Source organism: Drosophila gunungcola, unplaced genomic scaffold (assembly GCF_025200985.1).
Source record: "Drosophila gunungcola strain Sukarami unplaced genomic scaffold, Dgunungcola_SK_2 000001F, whole genome shotgun sequence".
Classification (NCBI taxonomy): Eukaryota; Metazoa; Arthropoda; class Insecta; order Diptera; family Drosophilidae; genus Drosophila; species Drosophila gunungcola.
The window spans coordinates 7,530,310-7,554,706 of NW_026453197.1; the positions used below are offsets into that span (position 1 = coordinate 7,530,310).

Genomic DNA, 24,397 nt, shown 5'->3' on the forward strand with positions numbered 1-24,397 from the left:
GATGGGAAATGACACTAGGAAATCGCTGGTAAACAATGCGCAAAACACAAAAAAAAAATTCTGGCCCAAAGCTCCGAGATTTTAGATAAGGTAAAGACAGAGACAGAGACAGAGACAGAGACAGGGCTAGACAGGGCTAGAAAAAGACAGCGGGTTACCGATTTAATCGCCATGCAAATTTTGTCACGTCTGCCGGAGAATAAGACGCTTAGACGTGGGTTAATGCTGACCCCCGGTTTAGATAACTGGATAATGGAGCAGAGAATACTGCACCAGGGAGTCGGGAAAAGAGAGAGCGGGGTGAGCCACTGGTAGTGATAACAAAAATAGCAACTGATATACGTATAGACGGGATCGGGGCAGAAAAACCTCTGCTGATAAGAAAACGCCGCCAAGACGGCCTCGTTTTTTCGAAGTTATCAGTTCAGATGGTCGATTCAGTTGCAAATGAAATACATATTATTGAATGTTATAGAAATGAATATATAAACATATACGTTTGCTTAGGAATTCGCTTAGCCCATTCGACAATAACAATTAACAATGGGAACGAGATCAGAGCGAGGTCAATGGCTGGTTGTAATAATGCGTAAAAAAATGGGAATGGAAACTAAGGGCCGAGGAATACCCTTTAGTGTGGTTTTTACAATTAATTTAATTATTCTTGAAATGCATTTTAATTTTGTATGGTATAAAATATATTCTTTAAGCTGTGTGGATTTTATTTTCCTGCAGGTAGAATTATCATTTCAAATATTACTAGACTTTTGTTGTACATTAAAACTAATGCAACTCTCTTTGTAAGAGTAATACGAAAAATATCTTACGTATATTTAAAGTAAAGCACCACAAAAACATTTACATAACAATTTTCACCTTTTCATCTCACATTTATCTACAATCTCTCACCTATTTTTTGTTTAGTTCCGTGCAAAAATAAATTGTTTAAACACGTTTAGGCTATTTAAATATTTTCACTAATTATTGCTCTTTGCTCTCTAGCAAATACAAATGCAAAACATCGCTCAAATCAATTGATTGACTGCGAAAAGCAACAAATCGAAAGATCAAATTAAATATGTGAGCTTTAATTAAAAAAAACATGAGAATGATTTTTAAACATTTGTTAAATGGTAGAGATACCGAAAAGGGGGGAGAAAGACGGGAAATGTGATCTCGAGACGGGTCTAGAAATCAGGTTGTTGGGTGGAATGGGCTAAGGGTGGGTGAAGGGGGGGTGCAAAGGGGTTCTTAGCCCACCAACGGAACTGCAATAACAAGCAACGACGACGTCAGCCTATTTAGATGTAAGATCAGCGATAGACAACGCATAAGAAAATGTTGCCTATAAAAAAAGAAGACACACACCTGTCCCAGGCACCGACAACAACAACAACGACAACAACAGCATCAACTACAAGGAAAACAACGAAGGCAACAACTTTTGGTACAACAACAAGGAGAACGAGAACGGCGCCGATAAATGTATGCAAAAAAGCAAAACGATGTACACAGAGCGTAGAATACACCTTCCCCACTAACGAAGCAACACCGCCCCCTCTAAACATCCTATCCCCACTTGCGTCTTGTTCTATTCTTTATAAATCGCAACTAGAAGGCCGCACCTTCTGCAACATGGTATAACAAAATCTACAGTGGTATTTAAAAAATGTGACAATTCTAAAATCCCAAAATTCCACACTCAACAAACCAAATTTCTTGATTTTATGAAAAATAATTGCTTTAAGTTCCTAAATTTAGTATGGCAGGCTCAAATTTAAGGCAATTATTCTTAAAACTAAAAAAAATTATCTAGCAAATTTAATAATTTCTTTTTACAAAGACTTGGTAAAAAGTTAACAAAACCAATAGAACTCTTTCATTTCTTAAAAAAATTAAGTACATTTTCAGATATTTCATTTAAAAATATTACCAAAACATCAATTTTTAAATGTTTTCTCTCCGGCATCCACTGTGTTTTTTTTCTTCGCTTTCCTTGTCGTGTGTCTTAGTTTTTGCTAATAATAATATAGCAAAAACGAAACACACACATATAACGAATGAAAAATAGCAAGGAGAGCTGAAGAGATCAGCAAAGCGAAAGAAAAGCGAACATCACATGACAAGTTGGGTGGGTTGGGAAAAGTTTGGTCTGGAGACCTGCCCACAGTCCAATCTATTGCCAGCAAAGGGGCGCGGGCAAAAGGTGGGGCGGAGTAATGGGGCAGGGCTGTCCGGCTGGGAGGCACTGAAAGAGATCGCTCTTTGCTTATCGCGCTTATCAAATCGCCAACTGACAGCTGGAAGTAGGAAAAAGGAGGAGAGAAAAGAGGATGGAAAACTGAGATACACAGGAGTGGAAGATGCGAAATCCCTGCGGGGTAATATATTGCACAAGTACGGAGATTAGACAGATCCATCAGGTTAGGTCGCCGCTTTTTATTGGGCTTATTTAAGATGCAATTAGTTTAGATCATCTGATGGGGCAAGGATTTACATGCTATGGGAAAAGCTGAGACTAAACATGAAATATCACTAGGAAATATAACTATAAAGCTAAAATATTTCAAATGCTGACAAATTATACAAAATGTTACCAAACTTAGTGACATATGTATTATTAATATTGGTTGTTTCCCAAGTTAATTGTATTTTTTCAAATTCTCATTGACTCATATTTAACACATTTATATTTGAGGTAATTATACGTATTTTCATGATGATACGATTTGCTTGGCAAAATATCTCAACGTGCTCGTGATTAATTATATAAATTATAATCTTCTTCTTCTAACGAAAGCGCACCCATTGCTATTCATTCCAGTTTTTTTTCATTTTTCTCGACACATTCCCCATGATTTATCAATTAGCAGATGGCATAAGAGACAGATCTGTTTGGAATATCAATTCCAAGTCCGCGTCAAATTAAGTGAATTTCATTTGTGTTTCATGTTGGCCCCACATGGCGTATACGCGTTCATTAAACTCTAATACGCCTCGTAAAACTGAGGCGGCAACGTAAGCGTATAAACCTTAACCGTTCCTTATCAGCACTGAACTCAACTTAATCTAAGCTAGATGGGAAAATAATCGAAAACCATGACTGAATTTTGGATTTTGGCAAAACGTGGCCAACAGAGGAAAAAGCTTATCACTAGTAAGCCCAAAAATATTGATAAGCCAAACAAAAAAGTAACTAGGAGCTTTTTCTTACATTTTTTATTTTCTTGCCTTTTAGAAACGTGCTGTACAACGGATTCCGTTTGAATTCGTATATGTACAACCAGAAAAACACGATGAATGACAACGACCAACACAAATAAGCTTAATAAAAGAGATTAGCATAAATTTGGAAATTTTATGAGCGATAACCGAGCAACACGAAACCGAAAAAATCAAAGCAGAAAAATAACAAAACAGTTACGGATTCAAAAAAAAAAAAAAAACATAAACCTGTTGGCGCCGCCATAACAAACAAATAAGCTTAATTTCAAAACATGAAATTCCAAAAAATTGCGAATCAAAATTTAAATTCTTGGATTCAATAACAAAGTCAAAACTGGGATTATAAAGGGAAGAAGGGGGAAATGGGCAGGGAAAGCAGTGAAAGTCTAAAGATTGCAGTTGGATTATTCAAACCCGAAAAATGTAAGACAATAGGATCAAAAATGTTTTTAATATTTTTCTGGCAATCATCTATTTTATTGATATTTGTAATAAAAAGTTTTTTAAGCTCCCTTCTATTTATTGTCTTTTGATTAAGAAAAAGGGTTTGGCATGACTCACATGCCTAAAGGTAATAAAAGTATTGGGGTAAATGTTGCTCTGGCTATTAGATCATAATTTGAATGGATTTACATACCAATTTATAACAATTACCTTATCTTACTTCCCTATTTTATGTATTTTTATTTAAGTAAAAGTTCATACTGAAGTGCATACTCCCCCTTACGTTTCGTTGTTATTTTATAATTCGGTTCTCTTCACCTTAAATGTTCTTTTTATGTTCATTTTTTTCCTTCCTTTCATTTCATCTTGTTTTTGCGCAACAAATATGCCGCAAGCCGTTTGTTTTGTTATTTCTGCGACTTTGACTTCAGTTTCCACTTCCACTCCCATTCCCGCTCCAGGGATTCCATGGGCACCGCTCAGATGCGATCCAATACGAGCGATCCGATTCGATCCGACTCTGCCAGACGGAAAATACATCCACATCCCATAACGAGACGAGGGCCCAGACCAAAACCAAAACCAAAACGAAAACCCCGACCAAAGTACAGAGACTTCACAGCAGACAATGTTGCCAACCGGTTTGCGATTTATTTTTTTTGCTACCCCCTGCTCCCTGTTATCAGCCCATCCCGCTCGCACCCGCACCCTGTCTCGCTCGCACTGGCTCATTATTATTATTTGCTGAATATTTAACATTGAAGCTGGTCGAAGCGGATTTTCATGGCACACACACACACACACCAGTTAAGCAAAGAATAAAAATAAATACAAAAAAAATTAAGAACGAAAAGGTGCCGCAGACTTAAATACCCTTGAATACGAGAAAGAACTGAAAACTTAGGGCTTCAAAGAATTTTTTTAACAAAATACTTATTGAAATAAAAAAATTGTTGGTTCGATCAGACACAGCCAATACCTTTTAATATTGAAATCAAATATCTAAAACCCAAGTTCAGGACGAATACAATACACAACTCTTAAGTATTTAGATTGTCATACAAAAATAATTAAAAACAACCAAGTTTTTTTTTATAAATGTGCAAACCTAAGTTGCTTAAAAATTCGCTAGATATTTTACTTAGGATCTCGGAAGTTTTTTCTTCTTACCCCCTTTCTCATTCCAAAATACCCTTCACAGGGTATATCCCTCACAGCCACTTTAAAATCAAAAGCCTTTTGTCCGCAGGCTCCAAACAAGGCGCAGTCGGGGCAGAAAATAAATTGAGCGAAAAGCTAAAAATAAGCTCCATTCCATTGCGGCGCTGCCTCGGCGGCAAACATGCCGAAATGCGGCAGACGCTTTGGCAACCGCAAAATGCAGCGGCAGCTACAACAATTTAAACAACAAACCTATCCAACAAAAACGACAAAAATTGTGCAGCGTAAAAATTTATTATTTATTGTTTTTTTTTTTTTTTTTTTTTTTTTGCGCGAAAATATTTTGCGAGCGCTGTTTAAGCATAAAATTAAGTAGTTTAAATAAATAATGACAAAAAAAGTGGCCTAGCCGAAAAAAAAAAAATGTTTTACACCCCACCACGACCACCGAACCAGCGCCATAAACTGCAGCTTCATTGAAATTATAATTATTATGAATTCATTATAAATGGCTTGCGGTGAAATTCGTTTTCATATTTTTGCATTATTCTCTGCATAGCGTTTTCGTACTTTTTTGTATATCTTTTTTACAGCAAACAAAAAGTGTCGTTAAAGAAGATCGAAATTGAATGTGAATGGAAGTGTCGACGGCGTCTTCGTCCAAATATGGAGCCGCGGTAGTAGCCACCGAAATTCGTTATTTTCGTTATTTCGCTCGTATTTGTTGCTGTGGGCGTGGGGCGTTCATATGCATAATTAAAATTAAGATCAGGGCTGGGGAAACGTGTGTGCACAAAAAAATATGGGGGAAAGAGCAGTAATTGAGCGAACGAAAGGCGGGCAGATTATCAAGTTAATAATCCACTTTGTTCTGAGAAATTGTTGACCTGCCCAACAAGGTAAGCACTATATTTACAATAATAGCACTTGTCGATTGAGCTAATTTTTAAATGACTGGTAAAGAAAGGGAAAATGAAATTCCTATTTATAATAAAGAAATGAAAAAGTAATGCAGATTTATCTGATTTAAATGAGAAATCTGTAGCTGGTGCAAAACACTTTAAAAAATGCAAAAAAAAATATATACTTAAAATATGTTAGGTATTTTTATAAGAAGAAAATATATTTAAGCACTTATTTCTGAAAAAATCATCAAGATAACTCCTACCAATAAGAAGTTATTAAATAATGAGTAAGACATACTTCTTCAAAAAAGTTACCGAAATTTATCTGCTGAACTTCCGTTAATCTTCGAAATGTATTTTTTTTTGTTGTTGTTGTGAACCCAAAAAAAATCAGACCTCCGATTATTAGTCAGAAGAAAATAAGGAAACTAAATCAGGGAACAATCTTTATAAAACATATTGCAGATATTTTTGAAATGCCCAAATTCTAATTCAATTAAAAATAAAATTGCTTTCTAGAGATTGCTAAATGGTTCTCGGATTTAGTCATAAAATCATTATTTTTAAAAAAAAAAACCTTATTAATTTCAATAGAAATAGAAATAGCTGGATATCAAAATTCTAAAAAATATTTTTTTAAATAAATCAAAAAATAAATATTAAACGAAACTCACCTTTCTCTTTTTGTGATCCAATTCCCATTGCGCCTTGTGCATCTCCTTGAGCTCCACCTCCTTCAGCTGATCCAGGATGATCTGGTACTTCTCCCGGTTCTCCACGTCCAGCGCCACATGCAGATAGTCGTGCCAGTTGCGCGAATCGAAGCCCCAGTGACATGTTTGGTTCTCGAACTCCCGATGCACATGACCCACGAATTTTTGCGGCGAGAACCAGCCGTCGCATTCCAGGCACTTGATGCAGGTCGGTTTCTGGTACGAGTACATGTCGGGCGTGCAGATGCCCTCGCATTTGCCAAAGCACTTGTGATAGACGTGGAAACTGAGTGCACCCTTGGCCAGGCTCTCGATCGGGACATAGCTATTGCGATCCGATCGATGGAGTAGCGCGGCACAGAGTCGCTCCGCATCGGTGCGGGTGATCAAGCCACTGGCCTTAACATCCGATGGCAGGATCTTGGCGGCCTTAAACTCCACCAGTTGATCGGGCGTGCACTGTGAACAGTATATGCTCAGTTCGTCGAAGATCCGGTTGATCTGTTCCAGGGAGAAATCATTGAGAACATTGTTGAGAAACTGGGGCAGGCAAAGTCTCATTTCGCCGCCCACGGAAAAGCATCCAATGGTTTTGCCCTCCAATTTCGTTTCGTACAGTTCTCCACATCCCGAGTCGGCTACCGAAAGGATCGGTTGTGATAGTTCCCTGGGGGGCGTGGCAGGTGGATATATCTGTGGGGGCGTTCCCCTCGAGGTGCATTCATGATGCAGCTCCTGGGGTTCTGGTGAACTGAGTATTTCCTTTTTGATCAGAGCCACAGCTGGCGACGAGGCTTGGCATTTGCCATTATTGGACAGGGTCAGGCCAGGACTCTCACTTCGTCCATTGGTGGCAATGTCCAGGACACCGGCGGATTTTAGGGTGTGTCCTGGCCCCTGAAGCGATTTCGTGGCACTCGTCTGGTATTTCTTCAAGACGGTGCTAATCATGGGCGTCACGTATTCGGTCATTTTTGGGCAATATTTATGATAACCAAGTTGGGGTCTCTCTCACTAGTAATCCATTTTAACCAGTTGCCGATTGTGACCCTCTTGATGAATCTATAGATAGTCGTTTCGTGATTGTGGGTGTAACTATGATTTTAATAGAGTATAAGATCAAAGAAGATCTTATGAAAAACCCTTTACTTTTAATTTTCCACTAAATATTTTTTTAAGGGGCTACGATTGGGATCCATGTTATTATGTTCCACTATCTTTTGTTTTGTTATTCTTATTCTCAAAGCTGTCTGATATCTGCACTTTCACTACGCTAAACAATTTGGCACATTTGTTGATTGGTTTTTGTTTGATTTGTCAGCTAGTTGCAGTCGCATTTAGCATTTTGCCGACGGCATTTCAGCACAAACAAACACACTCACAGGATTTTTCTTTCTTTCTTTATTTTGTCGCGTGTTTAGAATTTTTCGAAATTATTTCAGTTGTATTTATAGAAATATATATCGGCCGGCTTTTATCGGCTGGGTGAAAACTTGTGCGCACTTTTTTCCTGGCTTGTGCCCTGCACTTATTAAATTTTGGCCATAAATTAATTTCTCTTCGGCGCAATTTCTTAAGTTGAATTTTTGTATTTCATTTCGTATATCTCAATTTCTCAACTTTTTTATCTTTGCGCTGCACAGACACACACACACACCGATGCACGGACACACGCACGGATACACGGATGCGGAGACACACGCACACACGCGTAACGAAGGCCGGCAGACGGACGAGGAAAAAAGATAGACAGATGCAAGAGAGAGTGAGAGAGGGAGAGAGAACAAAAACAAACGCCGCCTGACAAATTCTTTTTTGTTGTGCTGCTGTTGTTGTTGTTGTTGTTGTTGTGGTTGTTGTTGCACCATTTATAAATCTATTTTGCGCTTGCAAATTATTTTTGCACTCGTTATTGAATATTTATTTAGATTCCGCACTTGTAGTGCCCCTCTCTTTGTAATATATATATTTCTTATTTTTTTTTTTCGCAAGCGTCGCACGTGCGAGCTTTTTCCTCGATATTTTTATTCGCCACTCACACACAAGCACACGCTTACGCGCACGGAACGTCCGAACGGTTCGACAGCGAAAAAAAGATAGAGATACTTTCGAAAGTCTCGACACTCAACACTGCCGGCCAACTTTCGACCTCGAATCTTGTGAGTACTTCGAGATTCGAATGGCGTGCTTAAATTCTCTTCGTCCATAAATACTCCCCGACAATGCTCTTAGCAGGCAACACTCTTAATTCGATCTTCTCACCGCTGTTAAGCGTTTCGAAAAAGAAAAGTTCGTATATCATATCTGTACCAAAGTACCAAAGGGTAATATTAAGTAAATTAATGAAAATTTATATGTAGGTTCTAATTACCTATCTTAAAATATATAAGAATATAATAGATCGCGAAATTCATTATCCTTAATTTAAAAAAAACAAAACAAATCAAAATTCTTCGTCTACGTCTTTAATGTTTTTGTGATACTAACAAAACGGCATTGAACAAATTTAAATTGCGCGCCAAAGAGCGGCTAAAACTTAAGAGAGAATTCGAACTTTCGCAAACAGGGTCGTTTATCTTCGAAAGTTCGAAGTGTAGTTAACTGCTCTTGGGCGCACCATATGTTCTGTTAAGCCTAACAGAAGTCAGCTGTTTTTATCGATAACACCGGCGTAACTAAATTATTTTTAAATGAATTCATTCTAAAAACATGTTTACCGTATTTTTATTTGTATTTGTCGTTTTTAATTTAGATAATGTGTTTTGCAATACCTGTACATGAATTATGACTGTGGTAATTAATTTAATTTAATTAATAAATTGAATTTTAAATAAAATTATAATTAATTAATTGAAATGCATGCCAATAATGTCTTGGTGTAGAGGATTTATGACAAATTATTCATTAAACTTGTAACCGTTTAATATAATACTACTTGCAAATTCCATACTCAGAAGTTTCCCACTTGTCAGGTAAAAATGATCCCACTTAAACGATTAGATTTTATAATAAGCGGAATATCAAGACTTGATTACAATGCTTAATCAAAGTTTAATCAAATCAGTAAATTCCATCGATAAGCTTAAGTACAAAACCCAGTATTTTAAGTTTAAGTTCGATCAATTTAGTTTCTATCTAACCGCAGCGCCAAGATGTTGTTCAAACACTGCACCGGGGGCCTAACGATTTTCGCTCTACTGATGTCACTACTAATTGGTAATGAAATCAGCAATTTAAATTCCCTCCGTTGCGCGCCAAAGTTCATCTGTCTCTCGTTACTCTACCCTTTTTAATAAAAGGTACTATAGTTATACACAGATGTGTCTAAAAAAGTTTAAAAAAATAAATACATATAATGTGATCGACATTAATATATCGTTTAGAAAACATGGGAGCAAATTTTCTTCTTTTTAAGATGTTTACAACTAACTATTAAAAATATACAACTAATTAATATATCGTCTAGGAAATATGGGAGGAAATTTCATTGTTTTTAAGAATATGTAATTTGTGATATCTTATTTTGAAAATCTTGATTTAATTTGTGATAAAAATATGGATTTATAAAAGTATTAGAGTTAAAATATGTCTTCCAAAGCAACATTGATTTTTTTAAACATATTTAAATATAGGCAGATGGAAAAGTGGAGAAAATTAGCATATTTAAGTTGAACTTTGACAAACAGAAATCCATAGAGCTTTAAAATCATTTCAAAATGCGTTTAAAAGAATGCACTTAAAAAATTAACATCGTATTTTGTAATTAATCCAAATGAGTTTTAGTTTTTTAATATATTGTTGCATACTTTTGCACACCATATGACTATTTTGATTTTGATTTTTCATTTAATCTATTATTATCTATCTAAATATCTTTGAAGGGTATAAATGCATCGACTTTTCCAACTAAACTTGACTTCTCGTTATTCTCATTTCTGTTTTTCTCTCTGCGTTTGCGCCTCGGAACCGCAGACAGATTGCAGCAAAAGCAAAGTATTGTTGTGCAGTTTCATTACAGCATTCGGTGAAAGTGGAGAAAGAGCAGAACTGAGCGCATTCCATATAAAATAAGCATAACAATTACAATTCATTTCCCTCCATTCACGCACACTTGCTAACCGGGGAAGTAAACAAATTGCTATTGTATATTGTCCCCTGTCTGCGTGTGAATAATAGGTAAGGCATAATGGTAAGGAAGCTTATCTATCAACCATATATTATGCCCTCTGTGCGTCCCATTGTTCAATTATGGAATATTAATGCCATCGTTCTATTCGCCCACTCGCAGTGCTCGTGGCCAAAATCAATGGGGCTACTCTGAACGCCAGCAATTATCAGTATCACTCGGTAGTGGAGCAACGAACACCATCCGATTCCCGGATCATAGAAATATTTCTTCAAGACTCGGATATGGTTAAGGTATGGGGCACAAATTTGACCGCCATAACCTGGGCCCATGCGGTCAACAGTCAATCATTACTGGACGAGGTCCTCACCGAAACAGGTAAGAATTGGGCAGAAAAAAATATCCGTTTTTGTATGTTTAACAAGTGTTTGACAAGGTAACATCGACTTCATCGAGGCCGATATTGTTCTGGGCAAACTAAATGGCGAGGGTGAGGATATGCCAGTGATGGCCCATCCGCCGGCCATTATTTCCGATCTCACACTGGCGGAATTCCTTAAACAAATCATGGCATTTAACCGGGATCACGAGGGTCAGGAAAAGGGCGTCAAACTCGACTTTAAGTCGATCGAGGTCTTCGAGGGCTCCCTAGACATCCTGGACGAGAATGTTCCTAACGTGAGTTGGGGTTGGGGGATCGAATATAAACATAAGACACTTTCATATTATTTTAATTTCATTTGATGATCATTTCAGTGTAGGCTATATATTTAAAAATTTATTAATTTTTTTTAAACACATTTATAAATTATATTGTTAAACTTCCTTGCTTTGTGACATTTGTTCATTCTAAGCAGGGACCGAAAATAAGATTTATGAGTTTAGCTAAAAATTTAAGCACAAACAAGCCATTCGGCAGGAAATTACTTAATCATAAATTAAAAAAAAACAACAATATTGAATAAAAATTGAAATGTCTCATAGATTACGAATATTGTTATATTTTTTTTTAATTTGTGCAAAAATGAAAACATAAACTTTATGTTTTTATTAGAAGTTGAGGTTTACTTCAGAAGATATTGCTATTAATAACGCGTTTAATAGTGCCTAAAAAATTAGTTATTTTATAAAACTTTTGATAAGAAATCACACAGTAATTTTACGATAACAATTTTAAAACTCTTTTCATTACGTGCATATAAATTTGAGCTCATATAAACATATTTAGTTAGTATTAGTGCCATAAGTAATTAATGTTTAACGATTTAACTTGCAAAAGAAGAAAAGATATTTGAAAATAATTTACCCTGATTTCCAGATGTTAGGTTACCCTGTTTGGATAAACGCCGACATCCTGAGTGGTCCCGTGGATCAGAATAAAACAGTGCCCGTGGATGCGAACCGCTTCTTCGCCGGCTGCATGCGCTATAAGCAGGCCGCGCTCTCGATTGGCTGGACAACCAATTGGGGCGCCGACTTCCGGGATGGGGAGTACACACAGGATCAATGCGATGCCATGCTTGAGTCACTGACTGCCAACAATGTCCTGGCCACCGGTCAGGCTATCACCTTTCCCGTCCGCGCTGGCATCGCCGCCAACAGCGAGGAGCAACTGCATCGACTGGTTGCCGCGGTCAACGAAACGAATGAGAGCACCCTGACCATCTGGTCATCCGACGGCGACTATGTGGATGTGGACAAGCTGCGCAAGTTGATCTTTGGGTTTGGGGTGGAACGAGTCTACCTCGACGTTCCGGAGGAGCTGGCCTCGCGATTGGATCTGGGAAATTCGGACAGCGGTGCCAGCACCTTCAGGTCCCTGTTTGGATTCAGTTTCGTCAGCCTCTGCTTTTGGGCTTTATCCAGCTGGCTTCAGCGGATATAATGGTGTTTAGTAGGTGTTTAACATAGTTACAGTTGTCAAGTGGATTTAACAATAAATAGTTTTTATAAACATTTCATATTATTCTTTTCTTTCAATTTATTCTCCATTTTTTTAATTTAATTTTTTGGAAATAGCCTTGGGTGCCGTCTTTTCTTAGATAAAAACAGTTTTCGTTTACTAAATATAATTCAAATATCTTTCAATTTAGGGTTTATATTTTTTTATAAGAAACAAGTTTACATTATATTCTTTTTATTGATTCTGTCAAAAATGAATCAATATTAATCGGTTGATATCAACAGTTATTTATATACTTTCAATTGATTTTGTTTTTACATTTATTTTTACTAACACCCTTTGTTGAAACAATATTTATAACAAGATATGTTTGAAAATTTTATGAGTTATATAAATATTACAATAACAATTATTACAATAACAATGCCATTGAATTTATAAAAAAGTCCCTTCTTGATCACTTGGTTTTATGTATTTATTCTCTTCTTTAAATTTATCTTAAGGAATTTTTGGAAATATTTCCGGGGGTTCACAGCTGTGCTCTATTATCTAGGTATTTAGATCTTACATTGATTGACATAAGTAAATAGGATATGCGAAATCTTTGCAGTGTTAGCGTTATTTGTACAAGACTTAAAACAAAGATTGCCTATATAAGTGAGCAATGGTGAAAAATCATTGCTCTCACTGTTCTTTTCAATATTTTTTCTTTATCACTTCATCTCAATTTGAATAAAAACTAAAATATCGCTTTACAAATTACAAAAAAAAGGCATTATCGTATAAATATAAATACTTTGGGCATGCGCAGTAGTTTTAACTTCAACAATTTACCGAAATGAATGTGGCGCTTAACGACTCGCTCTATTTACAGATAAGTTCAGCCTACTAAAATAGTTAATGACTTTTTCTTGGGTTTCCTCTGCTTTTCTTTTTGGCACTAAAATAAATAATCTTATTAATCTCTCTCGCTGTCTGCATAGCGTGCAGACGTGTTGAGGGAACTCCTAATGCGGATGGGCGTGCGTGGAAATGTGGTATGTTATGTGATCAGGATCGATGGATCCCCGCTGAGCAATTGGGTCCAGCCTCTGTGGGCCTGGCAAAGGCAGAATGGCTTCATCACTTTGTGCTATCCTAAGCTACGGCGACATAAATGAGTCTAAGGCAGACAATCGTTGGTGGCACCGTCAGAAAGGCTTGATGCCAACGCATGTATTATCTAACTACAACATCCGGCGAGTCCTCGCTGATCAGTCGTTCTCTGGCCGATCGCTCTGTTGTACCGCTTTCGTCTTTTATTCCAGAACTGCGATTATATTCCAACAGTCGCACACCAACGCGATTGTTGCCCGACGAACTGGTATTGTTGCGGAATAGCTGGGCCACCGGAGCCGTGGCTGCCGCCGAATTCACACCAAACACGGTGAGGGGACGCAGCACGCTGGCCTTGGCCTTGGGATCGCTGTGGCAGAAGTGCGTCACCTGGCGCGCGGGATACCAGCAGGTGCAGATGAGACCGCCGGCCAGCAGAATGCCAGTCACGATCTGTCCCAGCAGGACAATCAGCGGAACTAGCGCAACATCGGCGGCGATCTCCTCTGTGACGCGAACACGTTCCTCGGCCCACATCATGGGAATCATCACACGCGGGATATTCTCGTAGATGCTGCAATAATAGAAAATTATTAGTTTCTGTTCAACGCATTCCCTTAAAAGGTATTCCGATTTTTAATATTAAGAATAATTAAAAAGATGGCTAAGTTTGATCATCTATATAGATCAAAAACATAAGTTTTTGAAAAAGTTTGATAAAAAAGTATGTTGCAATGAATTGAGTCCAATTGTTCTAGCAGATTTATCAAAAACAAATATAAAATAAAACTAAAAAAAAATTAAATTTCAAGCTTTTTAAGACTTTTATATATACATTTTTATGTTGTATATTTTTAAACTTCAGCGCAATTTTGTAAAAAAACAGATTAATCCAAATAAACCTTCAATTACTTACGTTATATCCGGAATGGGCTCCATGTAGTAGTTGGCCTGGAAGCCACCGCCCACATCCATGGGCACGCCCGCATTGGGCTCCAGAGTCATGAAGAACTCGTGCTTTTCGCGTTCCGGCTGCAGACCATCGATGGCCTCCAGAAAGCTCGGGTCCGCCAGATAGAAGTGCGGATAGGACATGTAGACGGAGGCGTTAAAGGCGCAGGGTCCGATGTTGATCACCCCGACTGGCATACACTTGCCGTAGACGCAATAGCACTTTGTATCCGGGTACATAGTGCCATTGTCCACGGCATGCTGGGTGCCACTAAATTTGTAAGCGGTCACTCCGTGAACGGTGACCGTTTCTGTGTAGTCCAGCGGTATGGCACGGCACATCTTGGGCATGTACATGTAAACGCTACCATTGGTACTCAGATTGGGCGGGAAGAATTCACCCATGGAACCGTGCACCTGCCCGCAGGTGCCTTCAAAGGCTCCAGTGTGCGTCATATTGTTCCACGTATGGATTTGACCCATTTTGGCAATGTCATCGGCTCCAGTGAACATGTTTATGTCTCCATCGAAGTTGGCACTGCCATTTCGTGGATACTGGAAGCCAACGCGTGCGTAGGGCACATCTTGAGGGCTCACCAGCTTTCCGACTTTGATAAACGGGTGCTCGTAGCCTTTGAAGAGCATTTCGTCAACGGTTTTCGTGACGGTTAACTTTTGGCCATACACATTATTGGCAAAGTTAACGGCCGCTCTGCCCAACCAGCTATCAGCAGCACGTCTAGCAGCAGCCTGTGGAAAACAAATGCTTTATTATGTTATATATTCCTTTTGAGATTTTTGTCTATCTTCTCTAACCTTGTGTTTCAAAATGTATTTGATAAGATGAACTAAGAGAAATGGAACAATAAACCACGATTGCAGCTCATTAAAGCTTCAAAGAACGGTACCATTTCTATAAATCGCCTTCTAACATATACATTTAAGTACATAAACTCGCATTAAAATATATTCCTAATGAGGTTTGCAATATTAGTTACAAAATGTCTTTAATAAAATGTTTTGAAAGAGTTAGAACAATATATCACTATAATCCCAATGTAGCTTTTAAAAATCGCCTTCTAGCATATAAATTAAACTATCTAAACTACTTCTAAACGAATCCAACCTATAGTTAGAGAAGTTCGACTTGTTTTTATATTTGGAAACTTACATGAGCCACGCTGTTGACTTGCGTGACAATGTCCGATAAACTTCCGTTGCTGCCGGCAACATCAAAGTAGAACCAGGACTTTTTATTGAACGACACGGAATAATTGTGATTGTGCCAATTGATGTCCACCTTGTCGGGGTGCTCTCGAAACCGATACGGACCGAGTTGCTCAAAGCGGGGCTTTTTACCTTGATCCCACATAGAAATCCTCCGGATTCGTCCAGTTGAAGAGGTAAACATCAAAATCTAGCGGCAATGGGGACACTTTCCAGCCTTCGAATGATCGTGATGTGGGGCTCAAGGCCATTTCCTATAAAAGCAAAACATTTAATTGAGAATAAATTGACACAATTGATAATTATTGACGAACAATATTCAATGATAAACGATTTACATAATTTGCTTCTCATAACTGAGGATAACTTGTTGCTTAATTGCTATAGCAATTAAACATCGAATTTGTCGACAAAAAAAAATGGCGCATTGAATATATGAATGATCTGAGCAATTGGTACTTTCATAATTGAAATCAAAGAGCGCACTTGTGCATATTGAAAATGCCTTTCAAGAATTGACTTACTGTTCTATTCAGAAACGGGGAAAAAATATAACCAAACAACTTAAAAATAATGCGGAAAATCTTCTCAGTAAGTTATTTTTAAATTATATACACTTTAACGACAACAAAATTTCCTTTGTGCTTAATGTATAGTGTTATCTTGTTATGTTTATGAGAACCCATTTGAAGTAATCAGACGCAGTTCCAAAAACATTTTTAGTGTGAATTATGGATCAATTGATAAAAACACATTTATTTGCTTGCAATAACCTTGAAGGCGAAACGTTGGTGTTAAGTTAAATTAATATGGTTTTATATATAGCAAATCATAATATTTGTAAATCAATTTTTCGCTATTTTATAGGGTTCTATTTCCGCAAAAATGGTGCGATTACATGAATTCGTTGGGTGAGTGCTATCAGCCATCAATCATTGTAAGCCAGAATGATCGTCTGGATCGTAACCATTGGGCCACCATTTTGTATTGGCCAGAACCCTATAATCTATACAATTGGAACTGCGACGGGGATACAGGAAATGACTAAACTGATAAAATAAAATGCGAATTGGACTCTTGGCGGTGCAAGCCCTTTAAAATCCTAATGGATTACGCCTGTCTGCCTGGATTCACAGCGTAGTAGAACACAGGTGTTCGATCAGGGTCATCACACCTGGCCAAATTTTGGTTACATGTCCGGTAAGGATGATTAAGGCCGTTTATGAATGTTTTTGCCATATATGTATGGAATTGAAGAGCGTTGTCTAATCGAACGCATGGCTATCGCTAAATGAGTTATTTATTCAGGTTTTGTCTAAGATAAGATAGCAAAACCCCATTGCAATTTCGTGGTCGCAACTCGAACTTCAATAGCAACGAGAATTTTCAAAGGCATTTCCGACCACAAAAAGGGAATATTTGGATTTTAAAATATTAACCTCGCATTGGATCCCGTGATTCACGTTGACAGGTGTGCGCTTGCTTGATAAAGACAATTAATCACTTACTATTATTAGTCGACTTCCAGAAAAGGGATCGAAACTTCAGTGAGTCAAAAGACACCTGGCCATCCCAAAATTATCAAATTGATTAACTTTGATTGATGATTGTTTCGAAGAAAATAATGTTTTTCATGTATACTTCATTTTTATAGATCATTGATACTAAAATGGTCACTGATTAGTAAAAAGCCTACATAAACGTAAATATTTTTTAACAAATGTGCCAACTTATCCGATCAAAATAAAGTTGACATTTCAACATAAGTTCAAGATCAGTGATCAAAGCGTTCAAAAGCCTACTAAATATACATATATTTTAACAAGGTTTCTCGCTCTTAGTTCATTGCACTAAAGTTAAAGCGAAATGTGTTCAATAAGAGCCTTAACTCCCGTGACTAAGCACTCTACATATAGAAAATAAAATCAACGATAGCATTAGCATGCTAATTAAAAGCACACATGAAAGTATAGGTAGTCCTAATGGGATCTTAAAAGTGTATTATATTACGCTCTCCAAAAAGGTTCGGTTCGAGTCTAGATTTGTTCATATCTTATCTTATATTGGCTTATGGTGATTTTTATTATTCGAACACCTGCAAACGATCAATTTTCGGTGTCTTTTCGCTCAATTGTTTTCAATCAGTGAAAGAAATTGGTTTCTGCCGATCCAAATGGCATGTAAATGAGCCGCTCTCAGTTGTTGACCTTTGAACATTTTGCCAATTTGCCGGATTGCGAAACTTAACCCAAAGGTCTGAGAATCGATTGCCATCGAACCCGATAAGATAGGATCGAAACAAATGCAAATAATAATAACAGGTGGTGATGTACTAACCTTGCCGCGCATGCGTGTAAACATGTCTATCCAGTTGCGGAAGAGGTAAATCCCACTGACAATGCAGAAGATCCCAATAACGACGATCCCCAGATGGGCACAATGACGCACCCGTGATGTCATCTTGATGTTGGGTGGGATAGTGGTGCTGGGATCGATGTTCTATATAAAAAGGGGCGTCTATCTCGACCGATTTCTTGCGTCGCACTGAGTGGAACCCTCTACGTTCCCGTTATTAGCGTCTATATGGAAAAGAGAGAAAAAGAGAGTGAATGTGAATGTGAATGTGAATATGAGACATGCGGGCTTATCGCCGGCTGAGAGACCACTGTACAGTCTTATCACACTTTCGAGGCCCAGGCGGGCTCGCCACCCGATTTTCCGGGGACAGGGGAATTCCGGACAGAAAATACCGGAGAGTGAAAGAGAGCCGTATAGAGCGCGGTCGATGATCACGCGCCGTCGCATAAACAGCAATCACAAAGTTGAGCTGCGACGTAATTATAAACATTTTCTGTCTAATTGTAATAAAGTTAAACCGCAAAATATGTATTTTCATATATACATACATACTAAAATGAATACCTAAAAGTGTCATTTGCTTACCTATGTAGGTGTCAACCAAAGTAAAGTAAAACTATTATAGCTTGAAAATGCCTAACAAATTTTAAATTTCGAAAAAAAACTTTTTTTTATATTGCCTTGTGCTCCTTAACAGTACATTTCCAAATCTAATCTAACATTTGTTTTAATTGTTACAACAAAATTTTAGTTCTAAAGAAAAAGAAGAAATATTTTTAATTCGAATTTTTTTTTAATTATAATTTTAAAGACATGACAAATTCTTTTAAATTTACTGTATCTTGTTATTGCCACGTCTTACCTGTCTGTTCTCTAAATAAAGAAGACTAATTAATCGAAATTGTTAACTAGATTATCCCAAATCTATAAGATACTCAATTTTCGGGAGTATTAAATTCATGAAACAGATGTATAACTGTACAGTGTACACAGAAAAATTAACAAAATAATTGCTTACATGTACATGTGTACGAATGTGTGTGTGGTGTTGTGGTTTTTTTTTTTTGGGGTTGTTTTAAACCGGTCCAAAAAGGGCAGGCTTAAATAAATAAATAATTCTCTTCGATTCAGGAATTACGTCAGGTGCTGCCAGAGAGCATGAAGTTTAAGTTATCAGTCAGACTATGGCTTTTTGTTATATATAGAACACTGATTAGCCACGCTTAGTCACTAAGTTTGGTCGTCTGCCACAATCCTCTTTGGAATGTTAGGCCTTTCATGACCTCTTTACCAAAAAGAGAGTGTTGCTATAACAGGCTGTATTAGGTCAGTACTAGAACATGCTATTATGATACCCATAAAACTAGTACTTTTGGTGTTAAGATTTAATCTGTTGTATATTTTAGTTACCAAAAAAGTCACTACAGTAGATTAAACAAATATTACTGATTAGGCATTTCTATGGAATTTTGTCAGACAGAATTTCCAGACACCACTGTTATGGACACCAAAAAAAAATTACACAAACAACTGTACTACTACATTGAATAGAGGTTTTTTCCGTCTGCTGACTCCGAACTTTGTTAATATTGATTCAAAGTTTTTTTGTTTCAGTTTGCTGACTCCGAACTTTAATACTATTGATATTTTCAGGTTGGAAAGTCTATGATTCACTGCGGCACATTCCTCAAGTAGTATTTGTTTTGATTCACGACTGTGGAGCGGACTGGATCAAAAACACGTTCACCTCTCCATATTCGACAATTCATTTACCATACCCTGACACAACCATAAAATCGTAGTGCGCAAGGGCGGGATGTGGGGGCGTTATAGTGAATATTGTTTACACTTGGGGCTGGTTGGCAACCGCAGGCTGAGGGGGTTTTTTGGCCTTAGTTACGGACATTATTGGCGATAATTCAACGATTTTTAAATAAATACACACTGTAGCACAACACGTACTGCGTCCGATGATATATTTTGTTACCAATGCACACGTAGCGAGGTTAAAAGAAAAACCCGTTTAGCTTTGTTGTTTTTGTGTTTATATTTTTTTTTCTTTATCTACAGTAATGCCACGCCCACCCCCTTCCACCCGCTCGTGCGCTCTGATTATTTCGCAGTTTACTAAACCTACACCAGAGATTATGAACTTCACATACTGTCCAATCATTTGTTCAAACATCAATAATCATCACGCGAATTTCGCACAATTGCGATATTCCATTTTCTACACTAATAAACACAGAAAATTTGAACACACGGTTTATCCTTGAACCTTGGCCGTCACTTCCGCAACCTGTTGACAATGTTATTTCTATGTGTTATTCATCATTCTGCCTTATTTGCTCTTTTAGCCTAAAAATAGCTCGCAACACAGTGCAATGTGCCAAAAACAAAAAATATACATAATTCGCTGCGCGGGAGTAATTTGCATAGACGTTACTGCCGTTTCATCGCAATGCGTCACAGTTTTTGGAATGCAAATAAAACTCCTTATCGCAAAAAAATGTAAGAACTATTACATATGTGGCTCTTTTTGTGTTGCTTTAAAATTATCTAAAGGGGGAATTCGGCTCGTTTAACTCTCCCGCGTTTGCGCTCGCTCCCTCTCTCTCTCTTTCTCCACTCTCTTTCCTTGTTTTTTCATAAAATTTCTTACATTTTCTTTCAGTTGACGATGTTTATTAAGTGACTTGATTTCTAAAACTTTTTGCACTTGCACTTCGCGACACGTTTCTATTATTGTTCGAATACTTTTCAATTGCTATCAATTTTAATTGCAGCGGCGGTGTAAATATTGTCTAAATAAATGTATTCAAACGTTTCTTCGCACGCGTCTATTTCTTGCCATTTGCTTTCTTGCTCCCACTCGCTGAGTTCTCAGTGGGGCGGCGACGCGCCGTTAAATGCCGATCTTGAACTAACGCGCACGAACGAGAGCGAACATGTCGGTGTCGCGCTGCGCCTGCGACTAAATAAGTATGTTTCGAAGAGTCGCGGCCAAGCAGCTATTATTTATTCTTCATTAAGGCCTATACGCGGTCGGCTGCGGTGACTGTCAAATACCCTTTGCGAAATGTGTTTTTAAAAAACAGTGTTACCAGCTGCTCTTACTTAAAAAATAATGCAATATATTTTTCGAAATGCCTAAACAATCTAAAATCTACCACAAAAGTCATGATACACGAGTTGATTTCAACTTTACACGACAAATTGTCCCTTATTAATGTATTTACAGAAAAAGAAATTGAGATATACTGTTTGCTCCTCTAATCTTAATACTAAAACAGCAATACGACAAAAACAAAATTGGATATACAATTGCTAATTAATCACAAAAACGAATGGATAATAATTGTAGGGTATAATCACCTTTCTTTCTCATCAGTTCTCTTTCAGTCTCTTTTACTCTCTTTCATTCTCTTCCTCTTTGGTCTGCCAAACTGGTTTGTCTCTTTTGTGGTGTAAACATTTTCTTGAATCGGTTCCGAATCGGTTCATCATTCAATGTACATATGTATGTAAGTGCATCGGTCGAGGGGTTTTCATTTCAATGCTACAATTGCTACACAATTGTTTATCACTAATGAGTGTGTAATTTATTTTCCTAGGGGACTTTTTGTATATATGTATGTATGTACATAACTGTATGATTCAGTTTGATAAGAAATGGCAACGGACAATCCCCAAACAACAACAGTCATAAAAAGAAAACGAGTAATCTATAAATTCGATAATTTTCAGGCACCGAGTATATGAACACCATTTACCATTTATTGGCTTAAACTGTAGACTAGGCAGGAAAAAACCCTGCAAACTTAATCCTGCAAACTTACTAAATGTACGACCTTCAGTGGGGATTTCCCGTCCCCCCTTTGGCCCCCGTATATTGCAATCCTATAAGAAGTGGCGACTCTTCCACACCATTGTTTTTAATCGAATCTGCCATCTTGTTGGCCTCCAGGCTACTGATCTCGATCTTCTGCATAAAGCGCTTCTGCCATATCATCTGGTGTGGATACCAGAAGATCATCACAACGCCCACAGCCACGCCCAGGATTCCACCGATCTTGCCCAGTAATTCCATGATCGGTATTAACTTCACGTAGCTCAGAAGATCATCTGTTATCCGCACATTATAATCCGCCCAAATAAGTGGGAAGAACGTCGTTCGCGCCTTGCGGTAGATTCTGAAAATATTAATATTAAAGATTATTATATATATATATCTATATATTATATATTATATATTTATAGATTTATTGAATATATCTTACTGTAAAAAAATCATGCTGAGAGTATTTTATATATTCTATTTGAGTATCGTCTTGGGCTTAAAATGTTAGATAAGACTACATTCAAATAGAAATACAAAGATGTGTACATATTAAGCTTATAGTTTGACTATATTACTTTAAATAAATTTTGCTTATCTTTATAAATATCTAGAGGTAGGACTTAAACTGAAATTTTTGTTTGGCTATCTTTCTGTTAATAACCTATCATTAATTTACCATGAAGAGCTTCCAAATATGCTATCTATCTATGTATGTTATTTATTTTTTTATATTTAAGAATATTTAATAAGCATTAATAATAAGACTTCCATATTATTAAATCATTAATTATATTAGGAAATAAGATAATATTGATCTAATATCTTGTCGAATACAGCTTTCAGAAACTTATAAATAAGAATATTATACAAAGCTAATAATGAATAATGATAATGAAAATGGTATGATAACGGTAGTATTTTGACTGTAACTTTAAAAGCCTCCTTACGATTGAGTTCGGGGTTCAACTAATAAATTGGCCATTATTCGAGCCTTGATCTCCAACAGCATTCCGGTTTTGGGCTCCAGCATGATGACCATCTCGTGACGATCCTTCTCGGGCTTCATGCCCTCCACCTGCTCCACATAGTAGGGATCCGCCTTATAAAAGTGCGGATAGGAAGCAAAGACGGGTGTTCCATACCAGCAGGAGGATATGTTCAAAAGACCGGATCTCACCTCCTGGCAGTTCTCTTGGCAATAGCAACTATTATCTGGGTTGTCAGTACCTGGAATGGAAAATGTGTCACGGATTATTGGAAAGACTTTAATTTATTTGAAACTTTGTATGTATATTTCAGTTTTTATTCTCACCATTAGCTACATTGCGTTCACTGCCCCTGTAAACGTATGCCTCAACTCCCTCAAATGTAGTGGACCCGGAGTAATCAATCTGCAGCTCACGGCACAGATCTGGCAGAAAAAAGGATATGGGTCTGCCCTTCACCAGCGGTATTGGATGGAACTCCCCGGTACTGCCCTTCAATTTGCACCTGGGACTGGCTTCTGTGACATTGTTATAGCGCCACCGAGCGATTTGACCCAGCTTCTTAAATCATCTCGTCCCGTGTAGACATTGTGGTGGCCATAGATCTCCATACTGCCGTTGCGCTGAAAATATTTATTTTTTAATTAAAACACTAACTTTGGACAGTAATTGCATTCGAAAAATGTAATCATTCAACAATTTTATCAAATTAAGTTTATAGAGTTCATAGGTTTTATAAAGAGCCTTGTCCCTTGACTTACTGGATAAGCATAACCGATCTTCTCGTAGGGGAAATTCATCTCCGGAACCAAATTGGGCGGCACAAATTTGCTCATTTTGATCAGTGGCGTGTCGAATCCGTCGAACATCCAATCGCTGGCCGGTCGCACCATCGTGCGCTCCTTGCCGTATATGCTGAGGGCCATCATCATGAGGGATCGCAGCATGGGACTCCAGGAGAGCATCTTCTGGTACAAGCCCACGATGAGCAGGTTGGGCGCCACGATGGGATCCGAGGGACGTCCGGCACTATGTATTGGATCGAATTCGAAACGACTGCGCCGCATATAGGACACCGTTGAGTTCGCATCGTGCCACTCCACATTCAGCTTCTGCATTCGCTCCGTAAAGCGATAGGGTCCATGTTCCGTAAATCTTGGCTTCACCGTGGGATCGCTGAAGTTCTCAGAATTTGTCCAATTGAACATATACAAATCCACGGTTATATCCATCGAGGGCGACTCCCACAGATTGCTAATCAGTGTGCCCGGCCTGAGAACCATGAACGACTCGATCATCCAGCGTTCGATTTGTTCCATATAGACCAACGAGATCAGGCTGCAGGTGGCCAAGAGCAAACCCAACGCACTTGTACGCAAAATGCGATTTTTTTCCGATCATGGTAGCGTAGACCTGAAATTGGTGAATAAATTAAAACCTTAGTTAACATATTTATTGCACC

The 24,397-nt window shown here is 37.8% G+C and overlaps 4 protein-coding genes across 7 annotated transcripts in view; 1 reads left to right on the top strand and 3 right to left on the bottom strand.

Annotated features, from left to right (window-relative positions):
* The window catches only part of LOC128263430 (uncharacterized), a 93,883-nt gene extending 85,333 nt beyond the window's left edge, over positions 1-8,550 (bottom strand). The window contains exon 1 of the mRNA XM_052998475.1: positions 6,410-8,550. Coding sequence (XP_052854435.1) covers positions 6,410-7,420 — 1,011 coding nt within the window. The 5' untranslated portion in view covers positions 7,421-8,550. The remainder of the gene's footprint in view (positions 1-6,409) is intronic.
* A 1,008-nt stretch (positions 8,551-9,558) lies between these two features.
* On the top strand, positions 9,559-12,533 carry LOC128263441 (protein FAM151B). Of its 4 annotated transcripts, none has more exons than XM_052998490.1 (4): positions 9,559-9,664; positions 10,737-10,952; positions 11,011-11,252; positions 11,893-12,533. In XM_052998490.1, the coding sequence occupies exons 1-4, from the start codon at positions 9,601-9,603 to the stop codon at positions 12,457-12,459; spliced, it is 1,089 nt and encodes a 362-aa protein (XP_052854450.1). In that variant the 5' UTR covers positions 9,559-9,600; the 3' UTR covers positions 12,460-12,533. The 4 variants fall into 4 exon arrangements, with proteins under 4 accessions (XP_052854450.1, XP_052854452.1, XP_052854451.1 ...); XM_052998492.1 differs by lacking the exon at positions 9,559-9,664 and adding an exon at positions 10,357-10,637; XM_052998491.1 differs by lacking the exon at positions 9,559-9,664 and adding an exon at positions 10,357-10,624.
* Positions 12,446-21,077, bottom strand: LOC128263436 (protein peste). Its single transcript, XM_052998486.1, is given in 6 exon segments — positions 12,446-14,146; positions 14,489-15,273; positions 15,695-15,883; positions 15,885-16,004; positions 18,088-18,329; positions 20,771-21,077. Coding segments are annotated over 5 exon segments (1,668 nt in total). The 5' UTR covers positions 18,211-18,329; positions 20,771-21,077; the 3' UTR covers positions 12,446-13,695.
* Positions 21,078-21,361: 284 nt separating this feature from the next.
* On the bottom strand, positions 21,362-24,332 carry LOC128263461 (protein peste; the record flags this gene model as incomplete). Its single annotated transcript, XM_052998514.1, is given in 5 exon segments — positions 21,362-22,301; positions 22,897-23,176; positions 23,262-23,504; positions 23,507-23,558; positions 23,697-24,332. Coding segments are annotated over 5 exon segments (1,551 nt in total), but the record flags the coding sequence as incomplete, so codon positions are not given.
* Positions 24,333-24,397: the final 65 nt, after the last annotated feature.

Coding starts and splice junctions, on each gene's coding strand:
- LOC128263441 (XM_052998490.1), top strand. CDS start 9,601: ATGTTGTTCAAACACTGCACCGGGGGCCTAACGATTTTCGCTCTACTG. Junction 9,665..10,736: donor ACTGATGTCACTACTAATTG/GTAATGAAATCA, acceptor GCCCACTCGCAG/TGCTCGTGGCCAAAATCAAT. Junction 11,253..11,892: donor TGGACGAGAATGTTCCTAAC/GTGAGTTGGGGT, acceptor CCTGATTTCCAG/ATGTTAGGTTACCCTGTTTG.